The sequence below is a fragment of the Azolla caroliniana genome, unplaced genomic scaffold, assembly GCF_043228905.1.
Source record: "Azolla caroliniana isolate FFs.n. ecotype wild unplaced genomic scaffold, voAzoCaro1.0.p SCAF_11, whole genome shotgun sequence".
In the NCBI taxonomy this organism is placed as follows: domain Eukaryota; kingdom Viridiplantae; phylum Streptophyta; class Polypodiopsida; order Salviniales; family Salviniaceae; genus Azolla; species Azolla caroliniana.
Window position 1 is genome coordinate 8,191,568 of NW_028230446.1, and position 16,426 is coordinate 8,207,993.

General features: G+C 46.3%; 1 protein-coding gene across 1 annotated transcript; it reads left to right on the forward strand.

Annotated features, from left to right (window-relative positions):
* The first annotated feature begins 947 nt into the window (after positions 1–947).
* LOC147857693 (uncharacterized) lies at positions 948–15,710 on the forward strand. The gene is made up of 9 exons (XM_087327918.1): positions 948–1,052; positions 1,145–1,214; positions 1,337–1,477; positions 1,891–2,081; positions 2,251–2,335; positions 2,409–2,465; positions 3,942–4,037; positions 15,152–15,222; positions 15,301–15,710. The coding sequence occupies exons 1-9, from the start codon at positions 961–963 to the stop codon at positions 15,602–15,604; spliced, it is 1,107 nt and encodes a 368-aa protein (XP_087184044.1). The 5' UTR covers positions 948–960; the 3' UTR covers positions 15,605–15,710.
* The last annotated feature ends 716 nt before the right edge of the window (positions 15,711–16,426 follow it).

Below are 16,426 nucleotides of genomic sequence, written 5' to 3' on the forward strand. Positions count from 1 at the left end.
GAGAAAGAGGTTGTTGCCTCTGTTGTAACCGCCGCCTGTGGCGAAGATTTGTGAGCACGAGGTCGGTGCCTCAGTGAACTCACTGTTGTATATTCCTACATAGTGACAGTTTGCAACCTGTGGGCTGCCGTGGTTTTTCCCCTATTTTGGGGTTTTCCACGTAAACCTCCTGCGTATTCTCTCCTTCTTTGTGTCGCGTTTTATTTCCCGTTTTCTGTGTATCATTCTAAGCTCGGTTGCGGCCGAGCGTTGCGCATAAGGAACGTTGGGTTCCCGTCATCTACTCCGTGTCGACTTGTTTTGAAGCCCAATATCCGAGGGCGTTTGGTTGTTCTTTGCGTTTTGACTCCCTTAAGAGAGAGGCTGAGTGGCGTAAGTGTATCCACATTCATCATCTCCCCTTGTTCCTGAAAAATTACACTAGTTACAAGTTGATGAATAGTAAAAGGGTTATGGTTAACACTTTGTAATTTATTCTCCCTATGTTGTTTTAGCTCTAAGATATATCTACCTAGTCTCTTTACATTTGGGGTATCTAATAGTTTGGAGAGGGTGGGAGAGGGTCCTAATATGTCTTGGTATTCCACTCGTATCTCGGCATAAGTTGGGCACTTGCACGTGAAGTGATACTCATCCTCTATCTCTATATGGCGCAACCTACATAGCCTTTCTTCGCTAGGGACTCTATTAGCCTGACCATTCTCAATCTCGAGTTGGTGAGATGATATTCTAAGTTGTCCAATGGCAACCCTTAGTGCATTTGATAAGAATGTATCTAGATATATTGGTTGTGTAATAAAACCTAAGTGAGAGAAGTGCAAGAAGTGTTGAGAGAGAGAGAGAGAGAGAGAGAGAGAGAGAGAGAGAGATGTATATATATATATAATATATATATATATGTATGTATGTATCACAATCACCTAGGAAAGAAATTGTGTGTACGGGGAAGCTCAAATCCTGATGATGGACGATGGAGCTGAGCATGCGTTGTTAATGTTAATGGCCTCCATTCTAGCCATGGAGCCTCCTAAGCGCGTGCTCTGCTTAGCAAGGTAAACTCATATCCATGCCCTTTTTCTCTTTTTATTTCCCTGGGAAACTAATCCTTAACTTGACTCATAGTGACATCGATATATAAATGCAGAGCTTCTGGAAACGGTCATATTACCCAGAAAGTTCAGGCATTTCTATATGACTCCTGCCTCAATCATTCTGTAAGTCTAACTTTTCTCTCTCTCTCTCTCTCTCTCTCTCTCTCTCTGTCATAAGAATGATCAACATGACTCATAACAGTTTTAGTTATAGCCGTTAAATCAAGTTGGGAATTTATTTTCAGATTGCCAGGAAATTTCCTCCAAGTAAAGCGTATGTCCACAATCTGTTGAAGCATGTGATTCTGGCAGCAGAAGGTGAGGGTGAAGAAGTCATGGATGTCCTGTACCAGGAGCAGGTCTCCTCCTCTCTCAACTCACATGAGGTAAACGCTTCCTTCCTTCCTTCCCCCCGTTTATTATCCTTCAAAAGTATATGGGTTTCTATATGTGGCATTTTTACTTATTGTTGCAACATATCATACTAAGTGCACGACTCTTTGATATTTTCTTGTAATATTTAAGTTCTAGGAAGATATATCTGTTTATCATCTTACTTAACAAACCTTTTGTGGGATGTTGTCAAATGTTTTAATAAATGCGTAATATCATCTTTCGTTTTCCTTATGCCTTTCATGTATAAATATGGTTTTGATCCCCAGTTTAGTCTGTCTGTTGCTTCTAACTGTGAAAATTCATTCTTTGTTTTACAATGTTATATTAATGCAGATTTTGGGGTTTCGATTATTCAACATGAGTTGGTCGATATTATTCATATTTGTTTAACTTTATTGTGCAGAAATATCGGGGGGAGGAAATGGGAACTCCTAGCAACCATGCCGATAGATGTTACAAGTCATATCTTTACTTGATTTCGGAGGACCTAATCACTAAACTATCTGGTTGTTTAGGCAGTGAAGATGCATCCAAGTTCACGGACATGATCCTGACTCTAAGAGTTTCATCAAACATGCTGGAAGGAAGCACTGGGTACATATTCTCATCTTTCCTATCAATGCTAATGACATCATACAGAAGGTGGCATTGTTAATTCATAAATCATAAATTCAAAAGGACACTTTCGAGTACCTTACTTTATATCTTGTTTTCCTTTAGCTTCTCATTACATGTGACAATGAAGTACTTATATTGGCATTAGATGCTATGTTTGGCCAGCAGGTCTCTTTCTATCAGAGTTTTTGCTGGCTAATCCCCACATTTTCACAGGACAATGTTGTTTAGAGGTATGCTTATGTCATTACCTTCTATTTTGTCAATAAACAATATTCCATGGTGAAATGGTGGAAGTGCGTGCAGGTTGGTACAGGTGCTGGTTTGAGCAGTCTTTGCTTGGCTCAGCTAAAAGCGTCAAAGGTTTACTCAAGCCTTAGAAATCTTCTTTTCTTCCATATCTTTTTGCTGCATGGAGTATGTCTTTCTAGAAGTGCTTCCATATGAACCATTCTAATTTCATCTGCAAAATGGTCTCTGTTCTCTTGCATTTTGGTATCCAGGAGTCATTGTCAAGTAACTTAAATGTGTATTTTGATGAAATATTTTCCCAGAAGCTTGATTTCTCTCATGTCATGGAGTCTTAGGAGTAGAGAGATAACATCTTGTTGTATGGATGGTAACCTGTCCATTTCCAGACTCCAGACTCTGATCTCAGAACTGCTCTCTAACAGATGCACGTCTTTCTAGACCTTTTCCTATACGAACCATGCAAATTCCATCTAACAAAATGATCTCTATAATCTTGCATTTTGGTGGGCAGGAGCTATCAATTAAGTAACTGAAGTACGTATTTGGATGACTCCATGACATGATGGAAATATTGATGTCGTCTCTCTAGTCCTAAGACTCCATGACATGATGGAAATATCTCTATACATCATGTCATGGAGTCTTACGACTAGAGAGACAACATCACTGTGTATGGATGGTAATGTATCCATTTCCAGACTTCAACCTCTGATATGATAACTTCATTCTTAACAGATGCTTGCCACGAAGTTTTAGATCATGCTACTAGGACTCGTGGACATTACTTAGGGGCAGTTGAACTTTATTCAACTTTCAGCCTCGGAGGCTAGAGGGGAAAATCCTGTCTTAATATTGTTTCAATGGATCTACAGTGGAGAGAAACTGATTTCTGTTTGTTTATGAACGGTCCAATTAGTCTGAATGTCCCCAAAGTTTTTCATATACATAAAACACATGAATGTCTACCATTAGGGACTTCTGATGCTCTTTTTCCTTGTGGTATGCCGATCATATGTCTGTAAACTTAAGGTCATTATACCCAAAATCCCAAGCGACAAATTATAGCATAAATAAATAGTCATGAACAGCTTACATGCACATGTACTCTAAAATACGATTGGCAGACTCCATACAGACACGAAAATAAAATCTGTTGGGTGGAATGACCATATGCCTAGATTGAATGTTACATGCCAAATTGTTAGTAATAGAAAAATAGAAGGTCGAATCAGATAAGTAAAACATTCTAAGATCTATAATCATTATCTCTTTTGTACCTCTTAAAACACCAACGTAGAAACTATCGTTTTGCACTTTCCTATGTACTGCTCAGTAATGTTTATCTAATTACATTCTTCATCCTTGTGTAAATTATGTAAGGTGGCTTGAACACTTGCTTGTTGACTATTTCTTCCAGAATGTTTATAAAAAGATTATATGGAGAGAAAATGAATCTTGCGTATTGTTGTCTTTGTATGTCACCATTTGAAGTTGGTCATAAAAAAGCTTCTTTATATAGTATACAATATATGTATTATTATTTGGCTTATTCATAGGCTTTGTTGTTCTTGTTGGATGCATTTGCAGGTCATTGCAACAGATGGTAATCCATCTGCAATGGCGAATTTGAAGCATAATTTCTTGATAAACGGCATACTTAAGAATGAGCACCAAAATGCTAAAGTAAGCTACCTTATCTACATGAATGATTGAAAACTAGAAAAGCTTGCTAATTAATCTATATATCTAATTATCAACCATATGATTTTCCTAGATGGTAGTTCCAGAATGAATTTCTCAATGTTTGAGCAATATATGAATTTTCCATGTTTTATGAGTGCTAACAAGCATGAAAATGTTTGCAAACAATTGAAAAGGTCATATAGTGCAAGTTGTTCTAGTGTGTCAGCATCGTCTGGCACAATTACACAAATATATATTAACGTTTTTTAAGGGGCCAACATGACCTATGAGGCCAATTGAAAGATTCTATGTTAGAATGTTGTCTCATCTTTGGGATTAAAAGAACAAAATAATATAACTAAATGAGAATTGCTTGAGAAATCTGAGAATCTTGACAGGTAAGCACTTAATGTCCTCAACTTAGATGGACTGAAACTTTTGCCTTTGAAAGGTCTTCAACAAGGACCGATCAAAGATGGAGAGGTCTCTGAAGTGAGGAAGGTCTCTTCGTTGTCTAGTGATAGTGGCCTTTATTTGTTAGTGACAAGGGTGGTGGGATCATTGTTAGAGTCTAACTAATTAATTAATCAAAACATAATGAATTGTAGACTAAAGAAAGGAAAGAGGGGTGCTAAACCACTCAACCACCCCCTAGCAATGACGTGAGATGGACCCAGACCTCCTCGATGTCCCATACCATTGAGGGTTGATGTGAGTTGTACCTTGGGTCTTGCGAGGATCGCACGTGCTTAGTTCACAAGAGCCATAGTCACATTGTCGTAGTCTCAACATAAGTGAGACATAAGTCAAGGCTCCTTGGATAAGAAGGTAGGTAACCTCGTTACATAGGTAGAAACCTTAGGTTCTGATGTGTTCGTACTTAATAGTTATCCCACACCATAGAATTGAATATTACAATTCATAGCCTCGTTCCTTTCAGAATTAACCCATTGGTACTCATCATAAGATTAGGAAAATCTATAGAAAACCTGGCTCATGATCAGTTATGGTTATGCTTTTCCAATGACTATTCGAGGGAAATGTGTTTGATGTGCTTTTCCAACTAAAAGATTGATCAATTAGGCAAGTATACCATTATAGTTGAGAACTATAAAAGGTCTACAAACTTATGAGGCTAATTTAGTGCACTTACCCGTAGATAAGGTTTTAAGAGTTTAAAGTATAAATACTATTTGTCTAAGGTTAAATACACGAGGTTGCCAATGCTTGTTGGCATAAAATCATGCTCTATACTAAGTAATAGTAACTTGTCTCGTGCAATATGAAACATATGTTTGCATATCTTGTAGTTTATACAATGTATAACTCATGACGGTGAATGTTTGCACCACCTTGAGGCTCGTGGCTAAAATAATACATCAATATAAAGAACTATTCTAATCGAGGAGGTTCAGGTCCCTCTCACGTCGTTTCTAGGGGGTGGTCATGAGGTTTGGCACCCCTCTTTCCTTTCAGAATTAACTTACACATACTCATCGTAAGATTAGGAAAAAACTACGTAAAACCTATCTCATGATCAATTATCACGTTGTCGTGTTATTCTGCATGCGCAGGAGAAACCAAGGTGGGACTGTGGGGGCCTTGAACCGGGGAATAACCGAACAGAGGGAGGAGCGACACGAAACCACGACCGAGCCGCGCACACAAATACATAGAGAACTCACAACGAATATCGAACAACGAATAAGGCAAATATATAGTTATGATCAAGATTACAGCTGGTTAGCCGGTAAGCGTTAACGCTTTGACACCAACTAACACAACGCCCACAGACAACGCGAGATGGAGCCTCTGCTAGAAGCACTCGGGCTTTCCACGAAGCAGTGGCAGCCTCCCAAAACCTGCAGAGAACGATGAAAGACAGAGAAGAGCTCGGTCCTAGTCCGACAACACTTCGTCCTCCACCACGCCCCCCTCACTCTGTCCCCTTTCCTCTCCTTTTATAGCCCAAGGAGAGAGACGTTACAGTCTGTTACATCACTTTTATTCCCTGTCCTTTTGGATAGAGATACTCCTCGATTCCCTACCTAATGCATACGCGCTACCTAGGATATTCACATCGCCGACTTGTACCTAACTATGTACAATACATCAAAACATGTGCCCGCGTGTAAGGGTCGGGTCACGCACACTATTCACCGATTCCTCGTAGGATGGTTTTCTCCACGACATCTGCCCCCACCTAACCGCGCATCCACTGGTATGCACCAGAATAGCCCTTTGCTGGAGAAGACCGGCCCGCGCTTATCTTTCGTTCTCTGGATCGCCATCCGCTCTGAACTGGTCGCCGTCGCTATCCATGTCCTCTGGGTTCGGTTAGTCCTCGTGCCACTTCTTGAACGCCTTGTTCCTCTTCCTGGCCACCGGCACAGCTATTCTCGTTCCGTTGAGCTCTGCGAGATGGTAGGTGCCGTTGTCATTGGCGCTTGTCACCGCGTAAGGCCCAAACCACCTCGCAAATTTCCGCATCGCCTTGTGCTGGTTGTCGAGGCTGCTGTCGTAGACCAGAACCCAATCGCTTTCCTCGGTTTTCTTCGGTTGTAATCGGTGAGTTTGGTCGAATCGCCCCTTGTTCTTTGTCCTTTCCGCATGCAGCTTCGCCGTTGCTTGTTCCACGTCCTCTGGTCTTCGCTCGAGCTGTCGGATTCGCGCTGCTAACAGCTCCTCCCGGCTCATCTCGTCTCTCCAGTCCACCGCGGCCCATGAGGAGATCGTTCGCTCCATCGGCATGATCGGTTTTTGCCCGTACATCAGCTCTACCGGCATGAACCCGGTTATCGAACTGTGCGTAGTTCGGTTTGCCCACAACGCGTTAAGGTAGGAGCCGCGACCAATTCTCGACTTGGCCTTCACATGCTCGTACCAACGCCTTTACGATTGGCCCGTGTTTGCGTTCCACCTTCTCGTTTGCCTCCGGATTGTACGCCGTGGTGAGCGAGAGTTTAACCCCTAACCGATCAAACAACTCTTCGGCCTCTTGTGCATCTAGTTCTCCACGGTCCGCTACGATCTTCCCTACGCACCCATACCGACATACCACCTCTTCGATCACGAACCGGCACACAGCCGCGGTCGTCTTGTTCGGTAACGCTCGGCCCTCCTCTTAGTTCGTCAGGTCCTCTCGTGCTAGCACCAGGTATCGCATCTGCCCTACACCTATCGACATCGTCACTAGATCCACGATCCACTCGAAGTGGATGGTCGGCGGGTAAGTCGGATGCAGTTTGTCTCGATGTCGGACTATGGAATGCATCTGATAGCTTTCGCGGATGCAGGTCTCCACGATCTGCTACGATCTTCCCTATGCACCCGTATCGACATATCACCTCTTCGATCACGAACCGGCACATGGCCGCGGTCGTCTTGTTCGGTAACGCTCGGCCCTCCTCCTGGTTCGTTAGGTTCTCTCATGCTAGCACCAGGTATCGCATCTGCCCTACACCCATCAACATCGTCACCAGATCCACGATCCACTTGAAGTGGATGGTCGGCGGGTAAGTCAGATGTAGTTCGTCTCAATGTCGGACTATGGAATGCATCTGACAGCTTTCGCAAGTCGTTACGAACCGATGCCGTCTCGGTATAGTCCCAACCACAAGTACTTCTCCTGTAGCTTCTCGAACGTGGCCCATGTCCCCCGATGTCTGGCCCAAGGACTCTCGTGGTACGCCGTCAGCAATGCTTCCTGTTCCTCCTTTCTCGCCACTACCCGGAGTGGGACGCCGTCTCGCTTCTTCGGGTGCTTCCATATGCTTCTGTCCCGTAGGAAGAATCGGTACGCTTTCTTTCGGATCTGGTTAGCCTTTTCCTTTGTCCACCCCGCGTCCGGCGTCATCGTTTTCAGGAACCCACTGATCTGGAGCCACTCCCCGTCGTACTTGCTCTCGTCGAACTCGTTAAGCACCGGAGTGCCCCCCTTTCTTGTCGTCACGTAAGCTATCTCGAAGAAGTCCACGCCAACTTCTTCGTCGTTTGAAACCAAGCCGCCCTTGTCATCAAACCTCGTTCTCGAACCTCGAAAGCATGTCGGCCATGGTGTTGTCCTTCCCGGAGATGTGCCGTATCTCCGGATTCAGGGACTTCATGTACGCTATCCACCTGAGCATTGCCAGGTTCGGCACCGCGCATCCGGAAACCATACCGAGAATCGGTAGGCAGTCCGTCTCTATTATTACCTCTGTCCCTATTAGGTAGTCTTTGTCGGCCTTGACCGCCGAAACGATACCCCAGAGTTCGCGTTTAACTTGGGCGTATCCTTGCTGTCGCTCGCCGAACCGGATGGGGAACCTCGTGCCATTCTCATCCTCCTGGTTGATCAGCCATCCGATTCTAGTCGGACTCGTGTCTACGGTTACATGAATCAGAACATGTTTACCGTAGACCGCTTTTGGAAGTGTTAGTGCTGCGGCAAGCGCTTCTTTCATTTTCCGGACGGACTCTACATGCTCCCCGCCCCACTTGAACTTGCGCCCTTTTTTCAACAACCCGTAGAGTGGTTCCGCGATATGGGTGTAATGTGGGATCCAGATGTGGTAGAAGGCGCAAGCTCCCAAGAACCTCCGAACTTCTATAACTGCCCTGTAGTCTCCCTTCATTGCGGAGATAGCTTCCACCTTAGTCGGAGACGGTTTCCGGCCATAAGGCCCACACAGGTGTCCAACGATCATGATTTTCGATTGTCCGAAACCCGATTTCTCCCCGGAGAAGGTGAGCTGCGTGCCTTCCAGCTTTTGTAGCACCTTCTCGCAGTCTCCGATGTGATCCGAGACGAATTTTTGACACCCGTCCGATCCGATTGTTTTGTCCTTATCCTCCACCGGACTTCCCTTGATCGGAATGTCATCCAAAAACGGCATGGTGATGTCCGGGATGCAGTCCCTTAGCACCTTATTCATCGGATTCACCATGTGCGCTACCGAGTTTGTTCCCCCTTGCGGAAGGGTACACATCCGCACTAGGTCGAGAGGAGTCCGCATTGTCGTAATATCCTTGCTCTCTACGGCTAGTTGGAATTGGTCGTACCCCGAGTACAGATCCCCAATTGAGTAAATCGACCTTCCGTTGAAGGCCTTCGTGAACTTGTCAATGGTCGGTCCGATTCCTACGTTCCAAATGGTCACCCTGTTGACCGGCTGCAAGTCCTGAATAAAGCGCAACGTGCCGTTCTTCTTTGGCACGGTAAACCACCGATTCGAGTATGGGGCACTTGACGGTTCGAGGATGCCCATCTCCACCTTCTGCTTCAACAGTTCCATCAGCTTCGGGATGTGAGCTCTGGGTATTGGAATTGGTTTGAGATTCCACGACACATGTGGTACCGTGAAGATAACCATCGGCTCAACAACTGTCGGGTCTACGCACCTGATCTCTTCCGACGAGAATGCGAAGACCTTCCCGTGCCTCCCGAGCATTCTTTGAAACCGTTCCTCCTGCGCCGGCAGTAGAAAGCCACCCCCACCAACCTTGCGCTCCCGTAGCGTTATGTTGGTGAACCAGTGTCCTATGCCGGCCGGATCTCGTAGACTTGGGTTCGACGCGACCCCTTTCATCCGTAACTCGTTGCCCTCCGGCAAGGGTGCCGCGACTGGCCTCACCTTCCGGTCCGCAGTCTTGTACTTCGTATGCACATGGACCGTCTGATCCAACTCGACCCTCTCCCCGAAGTCGGCGATGACTTCGTACATCATTTCCAAACTAACCGGAATGGTCCGGTCTTCGTTGGGGCCTTCTTCGAACACCTTCTTTAAGTCCCCCAAGGTGTCGTTGAAAGAGACCGCCTCCACGGCTCCACCAATCTCATCATTGGGGCCTAGGACTCCGCAGGCCCTGAGATGTTCCACCGTCCGTTTCTTCTCCCGACCGCTAATGTCGGGTATCGTACAACCTCCGTTGTCGGAGAACCAAAATTTCCTATCTATAGTACAGGGTTTCCTTCCTATGGTACACGTTTGGGATTTTTCCAGGGTGTTCGGACTACTGCGGCCCCACGCCTTGATAGCCCTCTCTAAAAATTCCCTCGGCTTTCGCCGCCGAGGGTCTCGCGGTTGCGCTCGTGGTTCAGTCGCATCGTCAGAAATTGGACGGAGTGTCGCCCATCTTGGCTCTTCACGCGTACATAAGTTGAACCGTTATCCAGCACCTTCATCTCCATGCATGTTGCCGTAATGTATGATTCTCTGAGTATCAGCGGGTGCGAGAATGTCTCCTGCACGAAGAAGTGCTGGTCAATCTCGACATCACCGATTTTGACCCGTACATTTGGGCAGGTCCCGTGTAGATCCTCCGTGGCGCGCGTCGCCGCTCGTACTTTCCGCCTGTGCGTGGTGTTGATCGGCCACTTGCCCTTCTTGTAGAAGTCCATAGACATCAGGTTGATCTCCGAATTGTGGTCTACCAACGCTACCACCAGCTCCTGGACGTCTCCGATCCGAACGGGGGTCTCTGTAGTGGCTCTAGCCCAATGCAGCCTCGAATAGTGGCTTTTTGCCAACTCGTCCTCCAGGGCCATATCTTCCAGGTGCGTCGTTCGCACCTCCACCGGCTTCTCCGGCTTTGGCTCCGGCTTCGTCGAAAGCCGTTTCCTCTTCACCAAGTCCACGATGGAGTCGTGGAACTCCTTGGCGATCCCGAGCACTTCCCTTAACGACAGTTCCACCTTGCTGTCGAGGATTCGTTCCTCTAGGACCTTTTGCAGATTCGTCGTCCTTTCTATCTCGGTGCTCAGCCGATAACCGGCCTTCTTTGTCTTGTTTGGTGCGCCGGTGGTATCAACGTCATTCTTCTTTGACCCGAACCGGGTCTCGTACCGCTGCGAGGGTCTGGCCCCTCCGGCTTTTCCCGCACGCTTGTCCTCTACCAGAACCTTGTAGTTCTGGCACGCGGCTTCAACGAAGTTGGTCTTTTCCTCGACCGAGTCGTCCCACCCGGTGACCTCCCGGACCCGCCTTTCCGCGCGGTTCGCTTCCTCCTTCCTCAGCCGCATGCCGGCGAGGCCTTCTAGCACCAACGGCCAGAACCCGGAGTCCTTCGTCCTCCGGCCTTCGTCACTCCCGACCCGGATTCCTGCCAACACCGAGTAGTGGATGGTCTCCGCATGGCGCGCCGACCGGGTTGTCCCACCCGGTGACCTCCCGGACCCGCCTTTCCGCGTGGTCTGCTTCCTCCTTCCTCAGATGCATGCTGGCGAGGCCTTCTAGCACCAACGGCCAGAACCCGGAGTCCTTCGTCCTCCGGCCTTCGTCACTCCCGACCCGGATTCTTGCCAACACCGAGTAGTGGATGGTCTCCGCATGGCGCGCTGACCGGGTTGTCCCACCCGGTGACCTCCCGGACCCGCCTTTCCGCGTGGTCTGCTTCCTCCTTCCTCAGATGCATGCTGGCGAGGCCTTCTAGCACCAACGGCCAGAACCCGGAGTCCTTCGTCCTCCGGCCTTTGTCACTCTCGACTCAGATTCCTGCTGATGTCGAGTAGTGGATGGTCTCCGCATGGCGCGCCGCCGCTTCGTCCATCAGCCGCTTCATTCCTCTGCATCCGATGTTCAACTCCAGGGCTCTCCGGGGCTCACTAGCATGCACCTGCCTGTTCCACAAGTACACCACGTAGCCCTGAGCGCTTCCGCGAAATCCTCGTAGTCCTTTCGGATGTGACCGACCGCGTCACACAAGCACCGATGCCCAGCCGGAGGCCTTCAGTCGTGAGGCCGCTCGCCGCCGTCCCTCCTTGCCTGTGCAATTTGGAGGTCTCGTACCATCTGCGTCAGCTCTTCTAGAGCCGCTCCTCCGGACGGGCCTTTGACCACACTGGTCGATGTTGAGCCTATCTCGAGCCAATCTTGGGTTTCCTCCCTTAGCACCGGCGGGGTCCCTCGAGCTTTCTTGCCGCAACAGATCCCGCCCCTGATGAGCCCTTGTCGCCCCACTCACGCCGTCGGTCGAAATGGCCGCACACTCTTTTCACCACGGCCCAATCGGTCGTCAGGCCGTCGTCTGTCTCCAGCAAGAGACCCACTTGCTCTTTTCACCACGGCCCAATCGGTCGTTAGGCCGTCGTCTGTCTCCAGCAAGAGACCCACTTGCTCCCGGTCCCACACGTCCACAGCCTTTACGAACAACGGAACCCGGTTCGTATCTAGTATGGTCTTGTCCAGTGTCGAGAGCTGTGCAAAGCGTTCCTCAAACTCCCGGAGGAGCACCGACGTGTTTCTCCCCTTTTCGGGTGTCTCCACCCATTCCATGAAGTCCCGCTTCGATAGCCGATGCGCGTCATCAAGCCTGTACTTCTCCAGGAGTTGACCTTTGAATTCTTCCCAGGTCCGGCACTCAACCCGCACCTCGAGCACGTCCGTATGGATGCCCGACATTGCCACCCGAGGGAATCCGGCCAGCCGCCTGTCCTCTAGAATGTCCCTGATTACCATTTCGGCTCGGTAGGCCTCCAGATAGCTTGTGGCGTCCTTCCCACCGAACCGGCCTATTGTACCAACAATCGCTTTGATGGCCCTGTCGAGGGCGCCTGTACCCTCACGTGCACTCACTATCCAATCAACAGCAAAAGCCATGGCTTCGGCAAGCTCCGATCCCCTCATCTTTCGATTCCTCTACCGCCTTGTTTCACGTCGGGTTCACCAAATAATGTCTTGTTATTCTGCACGTGCAGGAGAAACCAAGGCGGGACCGTGGGGGCCCTGAACCGGGGAATACCCGAACAGAGGGTGGAGCGACATGAAACCACGGCCGAGCCGTGCACACAAATAAATACATAGAGAATTCACAATGAAGATCAAACAACGAATAAGGCAAATATATAGTTATGATCAAGATTACAGCTGGCTAGCCGGTAAGCGTCAACGCGTTGACACCAACTCACACAACGCACACAGACAACGCGAGATGGAGCCTCTGCTGGAAGCACTCGGACTTTCCACGAAGCAGTGGCAGCCTCCTAAAACCTGCAGAGAACGATGAAAGACAGAGGAGAAGAGCTCGGTCCCAGTCCAACAGCACTTCGTCCTCCACCACGCCCCCCTCACTCAGTCCCCTTTCCTCTCCTTTTATAGCCCAATGAGAGAGAGACGTTACAGTCTGTTACATCACTTTTATTCTCTGTCCTTTTGGATAGAGATACTCCTCGATCCCTACCTAATGCATACGTGCTACCTAGGATATTCACATCGCCGACCTGTACCTAACTATGTACAATACATCAAAACATGTGCCCGCGTGTAAGGGTCGGGTCACGCTATTCACCGATTCCTCTTAGGGACGGTTTTCTCCATGACAACGTCGTTGCTAGGGGGTGGTCAGGTGGTTTGGCACTCATCTTTCCTCTCAGAATTAACCCACACTGTTAGAGATTATTCCTAATGTAAGCATGAAATAAAGAAATAAATGATAGGTAGATAAGAGAAAGAGAGAGAAAGAAGGGTGTCCATCCACCCGACCACCCCTGAGTGAAGGAATTGAGATGGACTCGAGCCATGATTGGCGTCCCATGCCTCGGTGTCCCATACCACCGCCATGGCATTGAATCGTACCTAGTATTGGCACCGTTGCCACAAGATTTTGTTCACCACAAGATTACAGTCTCAACGTAGTTGAAAAAGGTGTCTAATGAGGGTAGCAAGACCTCATATTTATAGCCAGACCTAAGGCCCCCAGGCAAGTTCACTCTTGGCCCTTATGGGTTGTCTCAATTCCTAGAGGATTAAAAGTAATCCTCCCTTCTTTACACTCTTAATTAACCCTCGCACTTTATCCTCGTGTATAGAATACTACGATACAACTTACCACGGGATAAGTTCACCACAAGATTACAGTCTCAACTTAGTTGAATAGGTGTCTAATGAGGGTACCAAGGCCTCATATTTATAGCCAGACCTAAGGCCCCCAAGCAAGTTCACTCTTGGCCCTTATGGGTTGTCTCAATTCCTAGGATTAAAAGTAATCCTCCCTTCGTTACACTCTTAATTAACCCTCATACTTTATCCTCGTGTATAGAATACTACGATACGACTTACCATGGGATAAATTATGGTGACATGTGTACTCATCATAAGCTTAGGAAAAACTACGGAAAACCTATCTCATGAGCAGTTATGGTTATGCATGTAACAATCATGTTTGTGATCTAATGGATGTGGTATAACTACGCAACAAATGAAGGTCATCGTAACCCCTTCTGATTATTGTGGACAATCCAAGCTATATTGGATGGGGGGAGTGCATTTATATTTATGTCACTTGATTGGAACCATTCTTTCATTTTAGCATCCAACAATAATTATCTCCATGTTTAAACAGCTGGTTTAATGACATAAGTGTCAATCTTTGAGTATTTTTGCTTTGAGATCTCCCAAGTCCCGTGGATACTGCACTGATAGGAATATTGACTTGGCCATTATTGGGATTGTGCAAATTTCCACCTACATTATATCGTGGGTACTCATGTATTTCTCCTTATCATGTGGGCAATTAGTGAGAGTAAAGATCCCTCTTAATCTGTCCAAATATATGCCCTATGAAGGCTGCTTCATCAAGTTTCTATTCCATAGAGAAGAGTCGGTTTTATTAGTGTATCAATCAACCACAACTTACTTTGCAGTTCTTGGAACTATATGTGCATATTCATCTTTCAAGGGCACCAAAGGTAGGTGAGATACTATTGAATAAAACTGACAGGCATCTATTGCCATAGAGGGCCTATTGAAGTCATTATTAAACATTGTGCCAAAGTAGTCGCCAGTTCTGGACACAGTTTATGAGAGATATTCACGTATGCTAGAATGCAAAAAGTTCAGGAGTCACGTTCACATGGCATGCCTTCATTTATTACCAAAGGCAAAGTAAGAATACAAAAAGAAAGTAAATGCTAATAGAATAAATAAGCTGGTTAGGAAGGTGATTTGGCCAGGTGTTTCCACCAAGATTGCCTCCTTTTTTGTCTCCTATACGCCTAGCCCTTAGTCTTGTGTGCCTTCATTCATAAACATGACGTAAAGACACAATAGTAACACAACTTGCATTTTAAATTTGATTGATCTTTTTTGGCCCTTTGAAGGTTTGTTTAGGTGTGCATTTATTTGTCTTGATTGTAGGTTGAATTCAGGGAACTTGTGTGGGAGACAGCAACAGAGGATGAAGTCAAGAGCTTTGATGCAGATATAATGTGTGTCATTGTTTACCAAGTTCTCTTCATATTTTCTGGATCTGTATGGCTTACTGAAAGTTAAATTATCTCTTGCAGAATTGGTGCTGATGTTATTTATAATCCTGTCTGTGTACCTCATCTTATCCGATTGTTGTCATGGTTTCTTTTGAAGCACAGACAAGATGGAGATCCATCAGGAGTTTCTGAGTCAATGCCTATTGCTTTCATTGCAACAGTTATTAGGAACGTAGAGACATTAAACATGTTCATATCATTGGCACATTTAAGCGGGCTTGTTGTCGAGGATATACCAGAATCTATGAGACCGCCTGTTCTTTTGCCTCAGCTAACCGACATTGACAGGTCTAGAATCTGTCTGCATAAACTCAAGCGCAAGTGATCCATGGATTTTAGAATTTTTGGATTTTATCAACAGAGTTCTCCTATAATATAGTTATCTGGTTAAATTTTATTTGGCTATTGAAATTTGATCATGATGCTCCTTATTTGTCAGTCTGCTTTCTTGCATTTGTATTAATGTTTTTCATGTGTATCTGTTTCTATGGATTTATGACCATGTATCATGACTTCCCAAGTGATTTTAACTGATGTGCGGTGCGTGAAGGTTTGCATCTTCATTGCTCATGAGCTCAAGGAATACTAGATTGTCCTTGAGATTTGGGTCATGATTTGTATATGACACAGCACCTTGTGGTAAGACCTATAAAAAAGATATTATTGGAGAATGCTTGATTAGATAGTTGATCCTGATTAGTAATTGTATCAGCTGCTCCTAGGTTATGCGTATTTCCACCTAGATACAGTTCTAGTCTTAAGTAGCAGTCTTGCTGCTTTCATGGGGAATCAATTGAAAAATCCTTTGTATGATACTATAATCCCATATTTTAATCACTCTGTATTTGCAAGCCTTATGATTGACATTCATTTGCCATTAGGGGAGCTGTCGTGGGAGACCCAATACATCTTCATGTAGAACCTAACAATGTCATTATCATGTTTTTGACCTTGAGGCGTGCACCTTGCTTGTCAGCCAATGAAGGTGGGCCATTTAAGGAAAGTAGATTAATTATTGACATTTTCCCACCATGGACATGTCAAGCTGATCTCATGGTAAGCCCAAATGCTCTCATAAGATTTTTTGTGATGAAGAAGGTAACAATGTCATTATGAGGTTTTTGACCTCGTACCATATCCTCCATTG

Coding starts and splice junctions, on each gene's coding strand:
- LOC147857693 (XM_087327918.1), top strand. CDS start 961: ATGATGGACGATGGAGCTGAGCATGCGTTGTTAATGTTAATGGCCTCC. Junction 1,478..1,890: donor CCTCTCTCAACTCACATGAG/GTAAACGCTTCC, acceptor TTTATTGTGCAG/AAATATCGGGGGGAGGAAAT. Junction 2,336..2,408: donor CAGGACAATGTTGTTTAGAG/GTATGCTTATGT, acceptor AAGTGCGTGCAG/GTTGGTACAGGTGCTGGTTT.